Raw genomic sequence first — 24,471 nt, forward strand, 5'->3', positions numbered from 1 at the left:
CTGCAGAACCACACCTTTATTGAGAGTGTCTTGATAATTGCCAATAATTTCCATCTATTGTCTATTCCATTTGCACGACAGCATGTGAAATTGATTGTCAATCAGTGTTGCTCCCTAAGTGGACAGTTTGATTTCACAGAAGTTTGATTTACTTGGAGTAATATTCTGTTGTTTAAGTGTTCCCTTTATTTTTTTGAGCAGAGTATGTGTATATTAATTATATTATATTATTATATATATATATATATATATATATATATATATATATATATATATATATATATATATATAAAAATGACAAAAACTTACTAAAAAAAGGGTGCATTTTATTTTTAAATTAAGATTGTACATGTAATGAGGTTCTCACAATCAGCAATTATCCGATCACATTTGATACCACAAGGCTTAAAGTCTTTTGATATAGAAAATCGTCTTACAACCATGATGTTCTTCAAGAGTCCACCGACTTGGCTCAAGAGTCAGCACTACAATAAGGGGCAATATGGAGTCCATCACTGAGTTATAATGACTGCTGACGCTTTTCCAGGCTTCTTTCTATGTCATCGATGACCTGTACTGCAGCTTTGGGGATTCGGGTTCCAGGTCCGAACACACTGGATACTCCAGTGTTGTACAAGAACTCATAATCCTGCCAATAAAAAAACAAAAACGTAATGGGAGAAGCACAGAATCCAAACCTTCAACAAGGGAGGAAGAACTCTCTTGGGGGTCTCTCTTGCTTTGAAATTTGCCTTTCTGAGGACCCCGGCATGACAGAACATTTGCCCTATTTGATGGGTAGATATATGGTCCCTTATGGATACAGCCAGTCTGGGACTTAAAGTACATTGTCACATTTAGGGCAGATCTTGTAGGTCTTTGTCAGGTCTACAAGTGCCACCGAAATGATTGTACACTGGCCACCTCTTTTGTCAAACCCTTAGGTGTCATGGTCTCTATTGACCATAGAATCTAAGGGATTAGCATCCAAGATCAACGGGAGCTCAAAGCCGGGCCGATGTTGTGGAAGGTCAGCGGCAGAGCACATCATGGGAACAAACGTCTCTGCCCATGCCATCCACTAGTCATACATTATGTCCACTTACGGGAAGGTGTTAAATATGGCCCTTTAAAGGTGAAAGCCTGAGAGGTTCTGATGTAAATGAGACCAGTCTGTGGATCTAAATAGCCTTTTTCATTAAAGGGGCTGTCTGGGACTTTTACACTGATGGCCTAGCCTAAGGATAGGTCATCAATATCTGATGAGCAGCTCTGCAACTAAGCATTTCCATCTGGCATCGGGAACAGCTCATCGGCAAGGGTGACGGTCGTAGTACCTCCAAAGATCAGATAGTGATGACCTATCCTAAGGAGAGGCCATCAATGTTAAAGTCAAGAATAACCCCTTTAATATCCACAGGCATTTTGCATTATCACATACATAGGATGATGATGATGATCCTGGGGTTGTAACTGCACACATGGTCTGCAGGACAACAATGCACCTGGCAGATAGATTGTCATGAGCATCTCTCAGTAGTGCAGCCTCAGGGCTTAGGGCCTCTAATGTCTAATACTTTTATAGGGTGATGGGAAAAACAGTGCAACACTACTGAGACAAAAATCTAATGGAGTCTTTGCCAAGATACAGATACTGCAACTCTGGCACTGGGGTGGGTGGGGTGGTGTCAGTATCAATATATACAATCTGTCAGCACTGCACTCAGTGCTAGAGTTGCAGTATCTAGACAAGGACCATATTATATACAGTACAGACCCAAAAGTTTGGACACACCTTCTCATTTAAAGATTTTTCTGAATTTTCATGACTTTGAAAATTGTACATTCACACTGAAGGCATCAAAACTATGAATTAACACATGTGGAATTATATACTTAACAAAAAAGTGTGAAACAACTGAAAATATGTCTTATATTCTAGGTTCTTCAAAGTAGCCACCTTTTGCTTTGATGACTGCTTTGCACACTCTTGCCATTCTCTTGATGAGCTTCAAGAGGTAGTCACCGGAAATGGTTTTCACTTCACAGGTGTGCCCTGTCAGGTTTAATAAGTGGGATTTCTTGTCTTATAAATGGGGTTGGGACCATCAGTTGTGTTGTGCAGAAGTCAGGTGGATACACAGCTGATAGTCCTACTGAATAGACTGTTAGAATTTGTATTATGGCAAGAAAAAAGCAGCTAAATAAAGAAAAATGAGTGGCCATCATTACTTTAAGAAATGAAGGTCAGTCAGTCTGAAAATTGGGAAAACTTTGAAAGTGTCCCCAAGTGCAGTTGCAAAAACCATCAAGCGCTACAAAGAAACTGGCTCACATGAGGACCGCCCCAGGAAAGGAAGACCAAGAGTCACCTCTGCTTCTGAGGATAAGTTTATCCGAGTCACCAGTCTCAGAAATCGCAGGTTAACAGCAGCTCAGATTAGAGACCAGGTCAATGCCACACAGAGTTCTAGCAGCAGACACATCTCTACAACAACTGTTAAGAGGAGACTTTGTGCAGCAGACCTTCATGGTAAAATAGCTGCTATGAAACCACTGCTAAGGACAGGCAACAAGCAGAAGAGACTTGTTTGGGCTAAAGAACACAAGGAATGGACATTAGACCAGTGGAAATCTGTGCTTTGGTCTGATGAGTCCAAATTTGAGATCTTTGGTTCCAACCACCGTGTCTTTGTGCGACACAGAAAAGGTGAATGGATGGACTCTACATGCCTGATTCCCACCGTGAAGCATGGAGGAGGAGGTGTGATGGTGTGGGGGTGCTTTGCTGGTGACACTGTTGGGGATTTATTCAAAATTGAAGGCATACTGAACCAGCATGGCTACCACAGCATCTTGCAGCGGCATGCTATTCCATCCGGTTTGCGTTTAGTTGGACCATCATTTATTTTTCAACAGGAGAATGACCCCAAACACACCTCCAGGCTGTGTAAGGGCTATTTGACCAAGAAGGAGAGTGATGGGGTGCTACGCCAGATGACCTGGCCTCCACAGTCACCAGACCTGAACCCAATCGAGATGGTTTGGGGTGAGCTGGACCGCAGAGTGAAGGCAAAAGGGCCAACAAGTGCTAAGCATCTCTGGGAACTCCTTCAAGATTGTTGGAAGACCATTTCCGGTGACTACCTCTTGAAGCTCATCAAGAGAATGCCAAGAGTGTGCAAAGCAGTCATCAAAGCAAAAGGTGGCTACTTTGAAGAACCTAGAATATAAGACATATTTTCAGTTGTTTCACACTTTTTTGTTAAGTATATAATTCCACATGTGTTAATTCATAGTTTTGATGCCTTCAGGGTGAATGTACAATTTTCATAGTCATGAAAATGCAGAAAAATCTTTAAATGAGAAGGTGTGTCCAAACTTTTAGTCTGTACTGTGTATATATATATATATAATTAAATTATTAATATATAACTTAGAATATTGTGAGTGTGATTCCTGGCAGCGTGAATGTCTCAGCTTTCTGCTTCTCTGGGCGCTGGGATAAGCGTCATGCACTTTCTTGCCGTCAGCTCGGCTTCTCGTACATAATTGCAGAGTTACATCTCACATATTACAGCCGTGGTCTCCGGCTATATCACAGACGGCCAGAAAAGGAATATTAACCCCTGTGCAACCCTGGCCTCTCTTCTATCCTCACATGAAACCAGAGTCCAAACACTGCTCCCTATTAAAAGTACAATCAATTATCAAGTGCGGGGAAATCAGGGGTCGTATTAATTCTACTTTTAATGTAGAATTAATTGCTGTCCCCCAGAAATTAATTGGGACCCTCAGCAATTAAAACTTGCCCCACGTCTGATTATAATCGGACGTGGGGCAAGTAGTGAGAAAACCAATCTATAGTCGGGTAACAAGTCAATATCACAAGTTGTGTAAAGTGAAGCTCTAATCACTTATATAGGTTAGGGAGTTGCATTGTAAGCGATTGCCTACCATACAAGAATGATTTGCTGGCTACTTTTGTTACTGGGGCAATTTGAGAAATAGTTGAGCAGCGTTTTGTTTTGTTTCATTGCACATCACATAAGAAACTTTTTTTTCATGAGACATATTACTGTATTACCAACTATCTGTATCTGGGTACATTCAGAAACCCACAGACCCAATGTTCACCTACAGTCTTGGCCAAAAGTGTTGGCCCCCTTTAATTTGTTTCAGAAAGTGAAGTATTTCTCCCAGAAAATTATTGCAATTCCGCATGTTTTGTTATACACAGGTTTATTTTCTTTGTGTGTATTGGAACAACACAAAAAAAAAAACAGAGAAAAAAAGGCAAATTGGACAAAATTTCACACAAAAACTCCAAAAATGGGACGGACAAAATTGTTGGCACCCTCAACTTAAAATTTGGTTGCACACCCTATGGAACAAATAACTGCAATCAATCGCTTCCTATAACCATCAGCTTCTTACACCTCTCAGCTGGAATCTTGGACTCTTCTTTTGCAAACTGCTCCAGGTCTCTCATACTTGAAGGCGCCTTCTCCCCACAGCAAGCTTAAGATCTCTCCACAGGTGTTCAATGGGATTTAGATCCAGACTCATTGCTGCCACTTCAGCGCTTTGTTTCCATCCATTTCTGGGGGCTTCTTAAAGTATATTTGGGGTCATTGTCCTACTGGGAAGACCCATGACCCAAACCCAACTTTCTGACACTGTGCAATACATTGCAACTCAAAATCCGTTGGTAATCTTCAGATTTCATAATGCCTTGCACACAGTCAAGGCAACCAGAGGCAGCAAAACAACCTCAAAACATCTTTGAACTTCCACCATATTTGGTAGGTACTGTGTTCTTTTTTTTGTAGGCCTCATTCTGTTTTTGGTAAGCAGAATGATGTGCTTTACCAAAAAGCTTTATCTTGGTCTAATTTGTGCATAAGATGCTTTTCCCAGAAGGATCTTGGCTTACTCATGTACATTTTGCCAAACTGCAGTCTAGCTTTTTTTATGTCTCTGTCAGCTGTCTCCTGAACCTCCTGCCATAGCGCTTCATTAGATTCAAATGTCGACGGATAGTTCGCAGGACAGCTTGAATTTCTTTGGAACTCGATTGGGTCTGCTTATCCACCATCCGGACTATCCTGCAACTTTTCATCAATTTCTCTGCCGTCACGTCCAGGGAGATTAACTACAGTGCCACGGGTTGTAAACTTCTTGATTATGTTGCGCACCGTGGACAAAGGAACATCAAGATCTCTGAAGATGGAGTTGAACAGTATCAACAATCTGAAGGTTACAACTATTTTGGTTCTCCAGTCCTCAGACAGGTGAGTTTGAACGAGGTTCACATGCTTGAAACAAAGTCGTTTACCTACAATTTTAGAAAGGTGCCAATAATATTGTCCATCCCATTTTTGGGGTTTTGTGCGAAATTTTGTCCAATTTGCTTTTTTTTTTCCTCTGGTTTTTTTTGTGTTGTTCCATTACAGACAAAGGCATAAACGTGTGTAACAAAACATGTGGAATTGTAATAATTTTCTGGAACAATTTCAAGGGTGCCAACACTTTCGTCCATGACTGTATGTGCTAGTTCACGAGGGCTATTTTGCACAGGAACCTCAGGTCTGTGTAAGAAAAAACCCCCCCAAAAAAACAGAGTACGCTAGTCTGGAAACATATATGAATCAGGCTAATAAATAGAAGGCCGCCATGCAGGAGAGTTCTAGTCTTTAAGGGTTATTCCTGAAAAAAATTGAGTTATCCCCTAACCATAGGGAATAACTTGCTGATCACTGGGGGTTGGGGGAGGGGGGGGACCGGTAAGACCCCCAGCAATCTCATGATCAGAACTCTGGAACTTCAATTGTAGGACTTTGCAGTCCTGTTCTGAATGGATTGGAGGTGAGAATGCTCGGCCTCCACTCTTTTTCCATTTTCTGTGGCTGCAGAGTACAGGGCTCGGCTTTTTCCGGCAGAGTGATTCATGAAAAAGTCCAAGGGGCTCAGCTCCATTATCTAACAGAATTGAAAAATCAACCTCCTGTCTCATAGGCTGCTGCTTTTGAGCCTTTCCTATGCTTTACACTGCAGCTCTGCCTGTTCCGACAGGCTGCTGTGCATAAGCACAAGCCCACTGTAAACTCACTAAGTGTGAAATAAATAAAAACCATAAGCATGTATAAGCCAGCAGGTTGTCAGCTTACCTGGGGTGGGATGACTCCTCCACAGATCACCAGTATGTCGGGTCGTCCTAGGGCACCCAGTTCTTTGATGAGCTCCGGGACGAGAGTTTTGTGGCCTGCGGCGAGCGTGCTCACACCTACGCTGTGCACGTCTGCGTCCACGGCCTGCTGTGCCACCTCCCGAGGAGTCTGATGGAGGAGGAAGAATTAAAAGCTATTAATATGTAACCCTAGCGCCCAGCAGGACCCAAGAGCTGAGAAATGGGGGTCACCGTCTATTTTGCCAAAAAAAAAACAAAACAATGTCCGGACCCCTGAAGAAATTCTAAACTTAAAAAGGAGCACTCCAACTAAAACGGATATGCGGTGTTATTACTAGGGTGGGCCGGAGGGGCCACTCCCTGTCCCATGATTCGCCCTGCAGTAGATAAAACACAATGTATTTCATTTTAAAAAATGTTCCTTTAAAGAGAATCTGTCACTAGGTTTTTGATACCTAATGTAGAGACAGAGACCCTGATTCCACCAATGTGTCACTTACTGAGCTGCTAGCTGTAGTTTTAGTAAAATCACAGTTTTATCAGCAGGAGATTATCACTACGGGACTAGAAAACCTGATGTCAGGTAGTCAAGCTCCACCCCCCCACCACTGATTGGTAGTTTTCTGTGTACACTTGTGAAAGCTGCCAATCAGGTGTGGGGGCGGAGTTATACACAGCTCAGCATTCAGAGCACTGCTAGATTTGCGCAGAGAAAACAGGGATTTATCAAAACTACAGCAAGTGGCCTAGTACGTGATACATCGCCCTACATCCAGCTGCTCTCGGATTACATAACAAAAACCTTGTGACAGATTCCATTTGAAAAAAAAAAACAAAACAAAAACATTACCCAGTAAAAACAAATCTTTCCTAGAAAAAAAAAAAAAGTTTATGAAAGTTAGATGACAACTAATGTACAAGTGTGACCACCTGTAACTTTCTGCTGATTTCATTATGGACAAATTACCCTGTTGGAGAATTCCTCTACAGGCTGCAATTCCCATCACAACCACTGGGTGGCCGCATTCAAAACCATAGTGCATAAACCTCTCCCGACAGAGTATCACAGACTTTTTTTTTTTAAGTTGAGAATATTGTGTTACTCTTAGGAAATATCAAGCCAAAGAGAAAGGTAAGGAAGGACACTTGTGCAGGCGCAGTTACATGTCTTATAGCAGTGACCACCCCTCTTTCCTACAGTCCTGAGCTTTTCTATCACTATACAATAAGTCATATCCGTCTTTCCTTGACTCATAACTAATAAAATTTTAGGGAACTGGAGTAAGTCATGCAGAATGGAGAGGAAATTGCCATTAGCACTTAAGTCCAGCCATTAACCTGCCTATATTAAATAATAAATTATAAAAACGTCAGGTCAGTCCGGCAGATTGTCGCCCCATAAAATATTTATTCCAAAATTATATGTGATTTTAGTCTTTTTTTATTTAATTTGCACCTTCACAAATGAATGACTTTCACACTTCTAATATTATATCTGTTTATTTAGTATTGTGCAGTAAAATATGTATGAAATCGATGGCGCTCGGGGATGCGTGACGCTTAAACATTATGATTAATTTCTTAATGTCTCTTTATCATGTACGTAAATGGGTTTTTACAAAGCTCCAAATCCCCTGCGCAAATATTGAAAAACACATGAAAAAGTTTTACAACAAAAAAGTTACACAAAGTAGCAATGTACTACCGCACCATGCTCGTTCGGGGGAAGATCATGTAGGTACGTGTATGGGAACCCGATTATGACGTAATATGGATGTTTTCTACGAGTCCTTACAATAAAGCAAAACTTAGTATGTGTTCTGCACCCTTTAAAACCCCTTCGCGTACATATACCCATCATCAGTGGTGTCCCTGTCTTTGATGCGGCCTTATACGCTGAACCCGCATCTTTCCCCGCACTTGATGCCTGATTTCATCAGCTGTCATGTGCCTCTAACAGCCGAGATTCACCCACAGCCGATGACAGTGGCATAGAACATGCGCAGACTGGAAGAGCTTAATTGATCCCGCCCATCATTGAGCCCGTCACGTGATCGTGGGGAGCCAATGGGTTGACATGACAGCTGGGGGTCTGCTGAAGACCCCCGTGCCTGTTATTACAATCCTCCTGTGAACGCGGGCTCGTGGCCGGCATTCATAGGAGATCATGATTTTGGCTATACATAGCAGTTGCGAAGCCCTGCTATGTGTAGCACAGGCAATCGGACGATCGCAGCTTCAAGTCCCCTAGGGGGACTATTAAATACAGTAAAAAAAAAAAAAAAAAAAAAAAAAAAGTTTTAAAATATATTATATATATATATATATATATATATATATATATATATATATATATATATATATATATATATATATATATATATATATATATATATATATATATATATATATATATATATATATATATACACACACATACACACACACATATATACATACACACACGGTAAATAAAAAAAAACAACACAATTTCAAATCACCTCTTTTAACTCATTAAAAAGAATACAATTAAAAAAAAAAAAAAGTACACATATTTGGTGTCGCTGCGTTCAGAAATGCCGTCAAAACAAAGTAAATTAATCCGATCGGTAACCAGCGTAACGAGAAAAATACTCTTAACGCCAGGATTACGTTTTTTTGGTCGCCTCAACATTGCAGTAAAATACAATAAGAGGTGATTAAAACATCAAAACTACCCCATAATGGTATCAATAAAAAGTCAGCTCGGGGGAAAAAAATAAGCCCTCACCCGGCCCCAGATCCCAAAAAATGAATATGTTACAGTTCTCGGAAAATGGCGACATAAGCAATTTGTTTTTCTGACAAGTTTCTGAATTTGTTTTTCAGCACTTAAATAAAAAAAAAAAAACACCCAATCTATACATGTTTGGTATCTGCGTACTCGTACTGACCTGGGGAATCATATTGGCCGGTCAGTTTTACCATATATATAAAAAATGGTAAATAAAAAAAAAAAAAAAAAAAAAAAACAACATTGCGGAATTGCACTTTTTTTTTGCAATTTCACCGCACTTGAGATTTTTTTCCCGTATTCCAGTACACTATATGGTAAGATGAATTGAGTTATTCAAAAGTACAACTCGTCCCGCAAAAAACAAGCCCTCATACGGCTATATTAACAGAAAAATAAAAAAGTTATGGCTCTTGGAAGAAGGGGGAAGAAAAAAATAAAAGCGAAAAATAGAAAATCGCTTGGGAGTAAAAAAAAAAAAAAATGGCTAAAAAGCTGCCCCTGTTGCGTGTCGTAGGAGGCAGATGATGGCGCACATTGTCACCAGTCTGTGCCCGCGGCTCTACAGGAAAGACCCTTTCTACGATTAGGTGCCAAATTGAGCAAAAGGGCAATTTACAGCGACTGATAATGGGCAAACGAGCTTTCATTAGAACACGTCGCTGATCGGCTAAAAAAAAAAAGAGACGAAAGCTCAATCGTTGCCCGATTGGATTGTTAGTGATGGCCATTAAATTGTCTTTGTCGGCAGCACATCAAACTGTGTAAACTGGAGACGTGCTGTTGATAACATGCACGCTCTATGGGGGCAACACGTGCCGACAGAACTGTACGATTGTTCTAAGAGGGCCGTAAATGAGCGCCGACCCGCTTGTGCATAATTAACCAATGCTCGTTAGTGGGCGGAGATCGGCCGGTCTACACGAGCCTCAGACTACACCCACCGTGCCGGACACATTTAGTCGGCAGCTTAATCCCAGTGAGAATAAACAATAAAAGTGCATAAGAATAGTAGACACGGATCAGCGACGATATTACAACTCCCGACAACTGGCTGTTTACATATTCCTGACCAACTTTAACATTTTTTTACTATCTATTTCAAAGTATCATACTTGTTGATGGTTTCCAGTTAGAAAGATTTTACTTCTACAAATTAGCAAAAATAAAAAATGAAGCTTAAAAGAAGAGAAGGCTGAGAACTTATAATCATCTGGAGACAGACAAGTCAAAAGGGGGTTAGTCCAACTCCGTTCACTTCTGCGTTGGGAGGTGAGCGACGCTGGTGATGGCACGTCTACAGATAATTTGCCGGCTGGCATGCGAGCATCCAGTATTCTTCACTGAATAGATAAGGACAGGCTTCTTCTTTTATAATCATGTCGGTTTTAGGTCCACAATCAGTTAGGCACCCCCAGGACAATCTTTTTTTTCTGTTTGACTGATGCAGACAATTGTGCTTGTATGGTACCAGTGCATGGTCAATGTGTTTGCATCAGGACCGGTGCATGCGCAGAGCAAAACTTATTCTATTCCCTAGAAGTTGGCAAACGCAAAGTGGCTGTATCGGGTACCTACTGTATTCTATTGCTGATGGCGCTTATGCAGTACAGTAGAGAACCAGCACATGCGCAGGGTGTTTGCATCAGGACCGGTACATGCGCAGAGCAAATCTGATTCCTGTACAGAGAAGAGAGCAAGCCGCAACGCATGAACCAGGCATCTACTGTATTCTACGGTTGATAGCGCTTATGTGGTACAGGAGAGACCCACTATATGCGCAATGTGTTTGTATCAGGATCGGCTCATGTCCAGAGCAAAATTGATTCCACTCTCCAAAAAGAGGAAAACACGCTGCGCATGTGCTGAATATTTAATTTGTTCTACAGTGTTGGTGGCGCTTACACAGTACAGCAGAGAATCAGAGCATGTGCAGTGTTGTTGGCATCAAGACTGGTGCATGCACAGAGCAAAACTGATTCCACTACATACATAGTGCAAATGAGCCAGATAGCTACCGTAATCTATTGCTGATGGCGCTTATGCAGTACAGCACAGAACCAGATCATGTGCAGTGTGTTTGCATGAAGACCAGTGCCTGAAGAGAATAACAGGGATTCCTGTACGCAGAACAGAGAAATCCACAACGCATGCACGAGTCATCTGCTTGTATTCTACTGTTGATAGTACAGGAGAGACCCAGGATATGGCAATGTGTTTGTATCAGAATCGGCTCAAGGTCACTGCGCATACGCAGAGCAAAACTGATTCCACTGCCTCAAAGAGGACAAGCTCACTGAGAATATACAGAGCAAAACTGATTCCACTACCCACAAGAGAACAAGCACATTGTGCATGCGCAGAGCAAAGCTGATTCCACTGACCAAAAGAGGACAAGCTCACTGCGCATGAGCAGAGCAAAACTGATTCCACTACCCACAAGAGAACAAGCACATTGTGCATGCGCAGAGCAAAGCTGATTCCACTGACCAAAAGAGGACAAGCTCACTGCGCATGAGCAGAGCAAAACTGATTCCACTACCCACAAGAGAACAAGCACATTGTGCATGCGCAGAGCAAAGCTGATTCCACTGACCAAAAGAGGACAAGCTCACTGCGCATGAGCAGAGCAAAACTGATTCCACTACCCACAAGAGAACAAGCACATTGTGCATGCGCAGAGCAAAACTGATTCCACTGCCTAAAAGAGGACAAGCTCACTGCGCATGCACAGAGCAAAACTGATTCCACTGCCTAAAAGAGGACAAGCTCACTGCGCATGTACAGAGCAAAACTGATTCCACTACCCACAAGAGAACAAGCACATTGCGCATGTGCAGAGCAAAGCTGATTCCACTACCCACAAGAGAACAAGCACACTGTACATTCACAGAGCAAAGCGGATTCCACTACCCGCAATAGGACAAGCACACTGTGCATGCGCAAATCAAAACTAATTCCACTACCCGCAATAGGACAAGCACACTGTGCATGCGCAGATCAAAACGGATTCCACTATCCAAAAGAGGACAAGCTCACCGCACATGCACCAATTATTTAAATTTATTCTACAGTGTTGAGGTAGCTTACACAGTACAGGAGAGAACTAGCACACTTGCAGTGTGTTCGCATCGAGCGCTTGTGCAGAACAAAACTGATTAATGTACCCAGAAAAGAGCAATCCGCAGAGCATGTGCCAGACATCTACTGTGTTCTACTTTTGATGGCGGTTATATAGTACCTGAGAGAACCAGCACACGCGATGTATTTGCATCAAAACCGAAGCCTGTGCAGAACAAAATCGAATCCTGTGCTCAGAAGAGGGCAAGTACACAGCTCATGCACCTAATAGCTACTATATTCTACTGCCGATTGTGCTTATATAGTATAGGAGTGGATCAGCGCATGCACAATGTGTTTACATCAGAACCAGCACATGCGCAGTGTGCTTGCATCAGGACCAGCGCATGCGCAGTGTGCTTGCATCAGGACCAGCGCATGTGCAGTGTGCTTGCATCAGGACCAGCACATGCGCAGTGTGCTTGCATCAGGACCAGCACATGCGCAGTGTGCTTGCATCAGGACCAGCACATGCGCAGTGTGCTTGCATCAGGACCAGCGCATGCGCAGTGTGCTTGCATCAGGACATGCGCAGTGTGTTTATATCAAGACCAGCGCATGCGCAGTGTGCTTGCACCAGGATCAGCGCATGCACAGAACAAAACGGATTCCTCTTCTTGGAAAAGAGAAAAATAATACTGCTGGCACAAGCGGGGCCCAACTTTGGGGCCCCCAGTACTTGGGTTTACAGTGGTACTTAGTACCTCTTTCTGCTTTGACTGCCAAAGTTCCTCCTCTAGCTGCCCCAGCCTGTCAGCGCACTACATGGTCAGCCACTCATGTGAATAGTTTGTATATAATGCTTCATTTACCCAGCAGAATTAGACGGCCAAACAGCGGAAATCTAAATCTTAACATTCAGAAACTTAAATAAAAAAAACAACCCTCACTAAAACCCATATAGAAAAAAACAAAAAGAAGAGAACTCAGTATTAAGGTATTGAAACGTGCGCCGTTCCCTACAGCCACCTGAAGATTTACATCTCTATATACACTATGAATTACTCATATACTGGAGACCCCGCGACATCCTCCCGTGTGTAAGTCAGGGAATGTTAGACCAGAGTAAATGAGCAATCGTCTGAGAAAAGATTAGGAGGAAAGATTTCTCATTCATCACAGTAGGTAAGCCGGATTATTCTATACATAACGAAATACATCACGTGGAAACACAGATCTACAGTGAGTCTATATACTCTGCTCTTCTCCAAATATCCTCTGAGCTACAGTTATAGAGCCTACAGAAAATGGACCACCATGTACCACTTAACCCCTTCCTGCTGCAGCAGCAAATCTTCACCTTTGTGGCTTCCGTCTGTACTCTGGTCACTGCAGTTATGGGCAGATGCTGCCTTTATAACACAGTCAGCAACCAGTTCCTGAGTCCTCTCCATACACCCAAACTTGGCACATAATGTACAGTGGGTGCGGAAAGTATTCAGACCCCTTTAAATGTTTCACTCTTTGTTTCATTGCAGCCATTTGGTAAATTCTAAAAAGTTCATTTTTTTTATCATTAAAGTACACTCTGCATCCCATCTTGACTGAAAAAAACAGAAATCAGAAAATTTTTGCAAATTTATTAAAAAAGAAAAACGGAAATATCACATGGTCATAAGTATTCATACCCTTTGCTCAGACACTTATATTTAAGTCACATGCTGTCCATTTCCTTGTGATCCTCCTTGAGATGGTTCTACTCCTTCATTGGCGTCCAGCTGTGTTTAATTAAACTGATAGGACTTGATTTGGAAAGGCATACACCTGTCTATATAAGACCTCACAGCTCACAGTGCATGTCAGACCAAATGAGAATCATGAACTCAAAGGAACTGCCCAAGGAGCTCAGAGACAGAATTGTGGCAAGGCACAGATCTGGCCAAGGTTACAAAAGAATTTCTGCATTACTCAAGGTTCCTAAGAGCACAGTGGCCTCCATAATCCTTAAATGGAAGAAGTTTGGGACCACCAGAAGTCTTCCTAGACCTGGCCGTCCAGCCAAACTGAGCAATCATGGGAGTAGAGCCTTGGTGAGAGAGGTAAAGAAGAAACCCAAGATCACTGTGGCTGAGCTCCAGAGATGCAGTAGGGAGATGGGAGAAAGTTCCACAAAGTCAAGTATCACTGCAACCCTCCACCAGTTGGGCCTTTATGGCAGAGTGGCCCGACGGAAGCCTCTCCTCAGTGCAAGGATTCAGAATAAAGTACCCGATAGGACTAGCGCTATATATAGTATATATTAAAACAACAACACGTTTTGGCTATAAACATAAACACATAGCCTTCTTCAGGTATGCATACCTGAAGAAGGCTATGTGTTTTTTATTTTCATAGCCGAAACGCGTTGTTTTATTGTTTTAATATAGACTATATTGAGAAAACAGAGTGAAATAAACCTTTTGAAGACCAAGAGTTAATTTTCCAATCCTTGCAAGTCTGGGAGCGCTAGTCCTATCGGGTACTTTATTCTGAATCCTATCCTACGGATCCCTGGCTGAGAGATCCTGTCACACCTGTGACGAAGCTGCATACCTGAGGAGCTGGATATTGAAATAGAACTGTGAGGTCGACATGCAATATTACAAGATAATTTAAAGGTGAGCCTAAAACCTATTTCTTTTTTAACCTACATAGAAAATCTACACTTAGATCTGCACTTGTTTTTCAACCTCCCCCTATCTTTTAGACCTCACAGCCTTGAGGTCGAATCTGTTGTTCTCCTCAGTGCAAGACATATGAAAGCCCGCATAGAGTTTGCTAAAAAACACATGAAGGACTCCCAGACTATGAGAAATAAGATTCTCTGGTCTGATGAGACGTAGATAGAACTTTTTGGTGATAATTCTAAGTGGTATGTGTGGAGAAAACCAGGCACTGCTCATCACCTGCCTAATACAATCCCAACAGTGAAACATGGTGGTGGCAGCATCATGATATGGGGATGTTTTTCAGCTGCAAGGACAGGACGACTGGCTGCAATTGAAGGAAACATGAATATGGCCAAGTACAGAGATATCCTGGATGAAAACCTCTTCCAGAGTGCTCTGGACCTCAGACTTGGCCGGAGCTTCACCTTCCAACAAGACAATGACCCGAAGCACACAGCTAAAATAACAAAGGAGTGGCTACAGAACAACTCTGTGACCATTCTTGACTGGCCCAGCCAGAGCCCTGACCTAAACCCAATTGAGCATCTCTGGAGAGACCTGAAAATAGCTGTCCACCAACGTTCACCATCCTCTCCGTACACCTGACGGAACTGGAGAGGATCTGCAAGGAAGAATGGCAGAGGATCCCCAAAATCCAGGTGTGAAAAACTTGTTGCATCATTCCTAAGAAGACTCATGGCTGTACTAGCTCAAAAGGGTGCTTCTACTCAATACTGAGCAAAGGTTCTGAATACTTATGACCATGTGATATTTCAGTTTTTCTTTTTTAATAAATTTGCAAAAATTTCTACATTTCTATTTTTTTAGTCAAGATGGGATGCAGAGTGTACATTAATGAGAAAAAAATGAACTTTTTAGAATTTACCAAATGGCTGCAATGAAACAAAGAGTGAAAAATTTAAAGGGGTCTGAATACTTTCCGTACCCACAGTACATGTAAAGTGAACCTGTCAGCAGAACTGTGGAGTCGGTAAGCCAAACAACTGTCCTGACTACTCACTCAATTTCCCTGACTTTCTACTCCAACTCTGACTCCACAGCACTGGTCACTACTCAGCATGTACATAAAGTGCAGCTCAGATTCATCTCAACTAAAAGCCGAGATCCTTAGAACAGGAACAGAGCAAACATTTCTAAAGACTTTTCATAACTTTCCCAAATTCTTATGAAAAAAAACACAGCACATCCTGCATTGAACTACTGTACCCAATTTATTATATATTTTAGGAGTCAAAGTCAGTCGATTTTATACCGACTCCAACTCCACCAAAATGGACACCGACTCCACAGCCCTGCCTGTCAGCACGTTACTGGTAAAGCTGAATAGGTGCTTGTGCCAAAATAAAAATGATCATTTTTGTAACGATCCAATGAGTAATCTAGTTTAGAGATATATGCAAATCAGTCAAGAAGAGCTCTGCGGGGGCGTGTCCTTGCACTTAGACTGCTTATTCCAAGTAAACTGACACGCCCCCAAAGCACTTCCTCTCTGATTTGCATAGGACTTCTACAGTAGATTTCTCCTGACTGGAGCATTGGATCGCTACAAAAAAGGTATCATTGTTAATGTGGCACAAGGGCCTATTCAGCCAGACCACTACTTGCATCTGGAAAACCAAGCAGAGAGGGTCCCTTGAAATAAATCTCCTAGACCTGATAAGGCAGGTGTACTGTGAAAATGTAGGTCAAACTGGCTGTATAAGCCTTTATGAAAGACTAAACTTAATCTCCCGCTGTCGAGTCTGATTGACAGCTTCTCAATGACTCCCTGCTGCTACATCTCCACTGATCTAGCTTGACTGAATGCTCCCCAGTACCCTCTCCTCCCTGCTGCTAAATCTCCGCCCACCTAACTAGACTGACCGCTCCTCAGTGTCCCTCCTCCCTGCTGCTGAATCTCTGCCCACCTAACTAGACTGACAGCTTCTCAGTGTCCCTCCTCCCTGCTGAGATCTCATCCTGCTCAGTACAAGCTGCAGCTGTCAGTCAGGCTAGGTGGGCAGAAACGGAGTACAATTGGACTCATGTGCTCTCTCAATCTATAGCTGGACTCATAAAATGCTCCTTTTAGAATCAGGATCATGCACTCATTAAAAGTAAGTACAGCAGTCCCATTGGGTCCAAAAAATGTATTCATGACTGTAGTTTATATTATGAGGTCTGATGACGGATATGCTGTGGATAAAAGCAACTGTTACAGAAAACTCCACCTGGAAATTTAACAAAATTTTTCACTCATTGCTGAGAACGCAGTGAGCGCAAGGGACTCTGCCTCATGGGCCTCCAACAAGGTTATAGTCTGATGTTATATCATGAAAGTGTTTCATTATCCTGTGGATCTGGGGGAAAAAAAAAAAAAGTTTTCCTTTTAGAGGTAGCAGCCCACCCATGAATAACAAGATTTCACGCCTCCCTCAGGCCAAACTCCGCCCACGCATCTATTTCACAACCATAAAAAGTAGGAAATCTCTGAATTATAAGCCTAAAGGGCTTTATTCTTAGAGACTACTTTGACCTCTATTCCTGACTGTTCGGCCGATTTCTTAGCATTCAGAGCAGTTACTTTAGAAGTCAGAAACTAATTCCTGATGTGCCGTCACTACGTTGATTATCCCAAAAATGTTAGACCAAGGCAACAACCCTGGTTCACAGCAAAGTAAGTGATCACTAATATCTTAAAATGGAGAGTGGTGAGAAGAAACTTGTCTCATGTCATTTGTATGATTTACTTTAAGAAAATAATAAGAAAAAAATATTAAAAAATTGCCGAACACAAAGTGTTAATGACCTGGTAATCGGTTCGTCATCACAACACTAATGTGTGACTGCACCTCGGGGGGCAGGAATAGAGGGATGCCCTCTATGTGACTCCCTCGAATATAATGGTCCTGCTATTGGGAAGATAATTTAAAGGGAAGATGTGCCCGAAGCAGCGATTGTGTCAGCCTGAGCTACAACATCAGCTCCTATTAGTCTCCAAGGACATGATTATTTCTGAATTTCCCTTCCAATACTCTGTCCATACCATTCCATCGTGCCCCATGTCCATCCACAATATGATTGAAGGGACCAAACTTCAGACCTTCCAGAGCTGATAAGGAGATCAGCTGTGTTGTGTGGGGAGAATGCGGGGCACAAGCCCCCGTTTGTGGCTGGGCTTCATAAGGGATTATTTGAAAAATATGGCAGTATATGGTGCAACATGAAAAAAAAACCCATGGCGAAAAGTAACAAAAAGGTGAAAGACTAATAAAAGAAAAAAGTTAAAAAAATAAAAATATATTCTAATAAATATATATATTCATTTTTTTATCTTTGGAGGGGAAGTGATTCAAACTTAGAAATATAATATATATACATACACACACACACACACACACATACTTATATTTTATTATTTTAAATATTTTTAATACTTTTTTTTTTTTCATTTTTTTCAATGAAAACAAAATACCTCTTGTGGGCCGTAGGAGGGCAACAACCCAGCATCAGGACCGCTACCTCCGCCTTTGTGCAAGGAGGAACAGGAGGAGCACTGCCAGAGCCCTGCAAAATGACCTCCAGCAGGCCACAAATGTGCATGTGTCTGCACAAACGGTTAGAAACCGACTCCATGAGGGTGGTATGAGGGCCCGACGTCCACAGATGGGGGTTGTGCTCACAGCCCAACACCGTGCAGGACGCTTGGCATTTGCCACAGAACACCAGGATTGGCAAAGTCGCCACTGGCGCCCTGTGCTCTTCACAGATGAAAACAGGTTCACACTGAGCACATGACAGATGTGACAGAGTCTGGAGATACTGTGGAGAGCGATCTGCTGCCTGCAACATCCTTCAGCATGACCGGTTTGGCAGTGGGTCAGTAATGGTGTGGGGTGGCATTTCTTTGGAGGGCCGCACAGCCCTCCATGTGCTCGCCAGAGGTAACCTGACTGCCATTAAGTACCGAGATGAGATCCTCAGACCCCTTGTGAGATCATATGCTGGTGCGGTTGGCCCTTGGTTCCTCCTAATGCAGGACAATGCCAGACCTCATGTGGCTGGAGTGTGTCAGCAGTTCCTGCAAGATGAAGGCATTGAAGCTATGGACTGGCCGCCCATTCCCCAGACCTGAATCCGATTGAGCACATCTGGGACATCATGTCTCGCTCCATCCACCAACGTCACGTTGCACCACAGACTGTCCAGGAGTTGGCGGATGCTTTAGTCCAGGTCTGGGAGGAGATCCCACAGGAGACCATCCGCAACCTCATCAGGAGCATGCCCAGGCGTTGTAGGGAGGTCATAGAGGCACGTGGAGGCCACACACAATACTCAGCCTCATCAGGAGCATGCCCAGGCGTTGTAGGGAGGTCATACAGGCACGGAGGCCACACACAATACTCAGCCTCATCAGGAGCATGCCCAGGCGTTGTACGGAGGTCATACAGGCACGTGGAGGCCACACACAATACTCAGCCACATCAGGAGCATGCCCAGGCGTTGTAGGGAGGTCATACAGGCATGTGGAGGCCACACACAATACTGAGCCTCATCAGGAGCATGCCCAGGCGTTGTAGGGAGGTCATACAGGCACGTGGAGGCACACACAATACTGAGCCTCATCAGGAGCATGCCCAGGCGTTGTAGGGAGGTCATACAGGCACGTGGAGGCCACACACAATACTCAGCCTCATCAGGAGCATGCCCAGGCATTGTAGGGAGGTCATACAGGCACGTGGAGGCCACACACAATACTCAGCCTCATCAGGAGCATGCCCAGGCGTTGTAGGGAGGTCATACAGGCACGTGGAGGCCACACACAATACTGAGCCTCATCAGGAGCATGCCCAGGTGTTGTAGGGAGGTCATACAGGCACGTGGAGGCCACACACAATACTCAGCCTCATCAGGAGCATGCCCAGGCGTTGTAGGGAGGTCATACAGGCACGTGGAGGCCACACACAATACTGAGCCTCATCAGGAGCATGCCCAGGTGTTGTAGGGAGGTCATACAGGCACGTGGAGGCCACACACAATACTCAGCCTCATCAGGAGCATGCCCAGGCGTTGTAGGGAGGTCATAGAGGCACGTGGAGGCCACACACAATACTCAGCCTCATCAGGAGCATGCCCAGGCGTTGTAGGGAGGTCATACAGGCACGGAGGCCACACACAATACTCAGCCTCATCAGGAGCATGCCCAGGCGTTGTACGGAGGTCATACAGGCACGTGGAGGCCACACACAATACTCAGCCACATCAGGAGCATGCCCAGGCGTTGTAGGGAGGTCATACAGGCATGTGGAGGCCACACACAATACTGAGCCTCATCAGGAGCATGCCCAGGCGTTGTAGGGAGGTCATACAGGCACGTGGAGGCACACACAATACTGAGCCTCATCAGGAGCATGCCCAGGCGTTGTAGGGAGGTCATACAGGCACGTGGAGGCCACACACAATACTCAGCCTCATCAGGAGCATGCCCAGGCATTGTAGGGAGGTCATACAGGCACGTGGAGGCCACACACAATACTCAGCCTCATCAGGAGCATGCCCAGGCGTTGTAGGGAGGTCATACAGGCACGTGGAGGCCACACACAATACTGAGCCTCATCAGGAGCATGCCCAGGTGTTGTAGGGAGGTCATACAGGCACGTGGAGGCCACACACAATACTCAGCCTCATCAGGAGCATGCCCAGGCGTTGTAGGGAGGTCATACAGGCACGTGGAGGCCACACACAATACTGAGCCTCATCAGGAGCATGCCCAGGTGTTGTAGGGAGGTCATACAGGCACGTGGAGGCCACACACAATACTCAGCCTCATCAGGAGCATGCCCAGGCGTTGTACGGAGGTCATACAGGCACGTGGAGGCCACACACAATACTCAGCCTCATTTTGACTTGTTTTAAGGACATTACATCAAAGTTGGATCAGCCTGTAGTGGGTTTTTCCACTTTCATTTTGGGGGTGACTCCAAATCCAGGACTTCATTGGTTAATAAATTTGATTTCCATTGATGATTATTGTGTGATTTTGTTGTCAGCACATTCAACTTTGTACAGAACAAAGTATTCAATGAGAATATTTCATTCATTCAGATCTAGGATGTGTTATTTGAGTGTTCCCTTTATTTTTTTGAGCAGTGTATATAAACCGCTAAAATAATAAAAAATCCTATACAAGTTTGTTAGCGCCATGATTGTACACCATGATTTTTACAGTCCTGTGAACGCCATAAAAGCAAACAAAAAAAGTTAATTATTCAAAAGTACAACTCGTCCTGCAAAAAAAACTAAATCAAGCCCTCCTATTGCTAAGTAGATGGAAAAATATAAAAGTTATGGCTCTTGAAAAAAAAGAGGGAAAGTGAAAGGGCAAAATTGAAAATTGGCTGCTAACAGTAACCGGACTCTTTAGGCGGTGGCCCGAACAGCTGAGATGGTGTGACATACATGGGAGGAGTTAATATAGCAGACAAGTCAGGAGGATGAAGAGAGCAGCAATTAGTATTAATTATAACAGGTCACCTGGAAAAGGGGTCCGATGTCCACATCAAAGCCGAGGTCAGCAAACCCTGTGGCGATAACCTTCGCTCCCCTATCATGGCCGTCTTGACCCATTTTGGCGACAAGCAGACGAGGTCTTCGTCCTTCTCTTTCCATAAAGCACTCAACTCTGCAATAAATGATCCCACAAAACTTACCATCAGCAGAAGTGTCACACTGCAGACATACAGAAAAGAGGACGACCACATATAGGGGACTACAGTGAGCACTGCGCATGCGCCGGGCTTCCTGGTAATGGAGAAGCATTACAGGCAGGTGAGCTGGAATCAAGAGCTAGCTGGACGATGCCAAAAACGCCAGTGCCAAAGAGAGAGGGAGGGAGGCACAACGCCAGTGCCAAAGAGAGAGGGAGGGAGGCACAACGCCAGTGCCAAAGAGAGAGGGAGGGAGGCACAACGCCAGTGCCAAAGAGAGAGGGAGGGAGGCACAACGCCAGTGCCAAAGAGAGAGGGAGGGAGGCACAACGCCAGTGCCAAAGAGAGAGGGAGGGAGGCACAACGCCAGTGCCAAAGAGAGAGGGAGGGAGGCACAACGCCAGTGCCAAAGAGAGAGGGAGGGAGGCACAACGCCAGTGCCAAAGAGAGAGGGAGGGAGGCACAACGCCAGTGCCAAAGAGAGAGGGAGGGAGGCACAACGCCAGTGCCAAAGAGAGAGGGAGGGAGGCACAACGCCAGTGCCAAAGAGAGAGGGAGGCAGGGCACCCACATGAAAGAGAGTGCCTGCAAGAGAGATTATGAGAGGCAGAGAGCCAATGAGAGAGAGGGTGTATAAGAACGTTAGGGAGGGACACTGAATGTTAGTATAAGTGTAACGGAGTGTGAGGGAGATACAGTTAGGGAGAATGGGACAAAGACAGAGAAACATGAAAATATACAGACAGGCAGACAAAGGGATGCACGAGAGAGCTAGAAATGGGAGATTGTGAAAGAGACAAATAAAAGAGACAGAAAGAGGAGTCAGACTGAAAGGGAGAGAGAGAGGGAGAGGGAGAGAGAGAGAAGACATAGAAAAGAGAGAGTGCGTGAGAAAAACAGAAAGGGAATTTGTGAGAAGTGGAGGAACATCCCCGATGCCGTGTGCGCTCTTCCCGTATCCGTCAGATCAGTGGGGCCTCAGGCATCAGTACCACCGTTCTGACAGAGTGTGGCAGCAGCAGGAGCTGCGCTCAATGATTAATGCTGCAAAGATGAAACTCAGCACTGCTACATCTGCAGACCAATGTACAAGAGATGGATTTGTCACTCAAATCTTCCAAGCGCTCAGTTACAATTTGCCGCTAGTGGACTACATTTACCTACATTAGGTAATAACACACAGGGGTTTTCACAACCCAAGAATAACAGAACCCCAAACTGCTGAGTGACAAACTCACTACTACTATTCTGGTACACAGATGTAGCAGAGCTGGACTGGTTATTTCATGAAGCTGGTAACACAGTGTGGAAGAGGGCAATTGTGCAGCTAACAAACTACAGCTACTGTTGATAGACGCAGCAGAGCTTTACTGGTCATTAACCCTTCAGAGATAACTGACAACGTGCAGATACTTACTGGGATTCTTAGCAGGAATGTTATAAAATGGAAGTGGCCACCAACATAAGGAGCGTGGTCTTAAAAAAAGGCATGGCGCTACTGGTGGCAGAAATGTATCTACCCTAATGACGATGACCTTGGAGAAGGTTCACAATTCACCCTTACAATTAACACAATGTGCTTTTTCCTTTGTTTTTACCTCTTGAGAGCAAAGGCGATCTCTTCACTCTCCCCGTACTCCTGGCGATACGCTCCGCTCACCATTCTATCGCTGGCTTTGTGCTCACCAAACACCTTCTTCATCGCATCTGTGATTTCTCCCACAGTGCACCTAGGAGGAAGTCAGGACATCAGCAAGGGATGAAGCACAATAGAAACACTGCGTAATATGGCATCTATTGTAACACTGCCCCTCATACAAGAATATACCTTCAAATCATACTGCTCCTATGTACAAAAATATATCTACTATAATACTGCTCCTATGTACAAAAATATATCTACTATAATACTGCTCCTATGTACAAGAATATAACTACTATAATACTGCTCCTATGTACAAGAATATAACTACTATAATACTGCCCCTATGTGCAAGAATATAACTACTATAATACTGCCCCTATGTACAAAAATATATCTACTATAATACTGCCCCTATGTACAAAAATATATCTACTATAATACTGCCCCTATGTACAAAAATATATCTACTATAATACTGCCTCCTATGTACAAAAATATAACTACTATAATACTGCTCCTATGTACAAAAATATATCTACTATAATACTGCTCCTATGTACAATACTATAACTACTATAATACTGCCCCCTATGTACAAGAATATAACAACTATAATACTGCTCCCTATGTACAAGAATATAACTACTATAATACTGCTCCTATGTACAAGAATATAACTACTATAATACTGCTCCCTATGTACAAGAATATAACTACTATAATACTGCTCCTATGTACAAGGATATAACTACTATAATACTGCTTCCTATGTACAAGAATATAACTACTATAATACTGCTCCCTATGTACAAGAATATAACTACTATAATACTGCTCCTATGTACAAGAATATAACTACTATAATACTGCTACTATATACAAGAATATAACTACTATAATACTGCCTCCTATGTACAAGAATTAACTACTATAATACTGCCCCCTATGTACAGGAATTAACTACTATAATACTGACCCCTATGTACAAGAATATAACTACTGTAATACTGCCCCCTATGTACAGGAATATAACTACTATAATACTGCCCCTATGTACAAAAATATATCTACTATAATACTGCCCCTATGTACAAAAATATAACTACTATAATACTGCTCCTATGTACAAAAAATATAACTACTATAATACTGCCCCTATGTACAAAAATATAACTACTATAATACTGCCCCTATGTACAAAAATATATCTACTATAATACTGCTCCTATGTACAAAAATATATCTACTATAATACTGCTCCTATGTACAAGGATATAACCACTATAATACTGCTTCCTATGTACAAGAATATAACTACTATAATACTGCTCCCTATGTACAAGAATATAACTACTATAATACTGCTCCTATGTACAAGGATATAACTA

General features: G+C 43.2%; 1 protein-coding gene across 1 annotated transcript in view; it reads right to left on the bottom strand.

Annotated features, from left to right (window-relative positions):
• Positions 1 to 305: 305 nt before the first annotated feature.
• Positions 306 to 24,471, bottom strand: part of MMUT (methylmalonyl-CoA mutase) — a 66,417-nt gene continuing 42,251 nt past the window's right edge. Inside the window, exons 10-13 of the mRNA XM_073673948.1 lie at positions 23,037 to 23,168; positions 21,266 to 21,413; positions 6,171 to 6,338; positions 306 to 649 (exon numbers count right to left, since the gene is read on the bottom strand). Of these exons, the coding sequence (XP_073530049.1) occupies positions 521 to 649; positions 6,171 to 6,338; positions 21,266 to 21,413; positions 23,037 to 23,168 (577 nt within the window). The 3' untranslated portion in view covers positions 306 to 520. The remainder of the gene's footprint in view (positions 650 to 6,170; positions 6,339 to 21,265; positions 21,414 to 23,036; positions 23,169 to 24,471) is intronic.

This window comes from Phyllobates terribilis, unplaced genomic scaffold, assembly GCF_046119375.1.
Source record: "Phyllobates terribilis strain yellow unplaced genomic scaffold, ASM4611937v1 Scaffold_3__8_contigs__length_932513732, whole genome shotgun sequence".
Lineage (NCBI taxonomy): Eukaryota > Metazoa > Chordata > Amphibia > Anura > Dendrobatidae > Phyllobates > Phyllobates terribilis.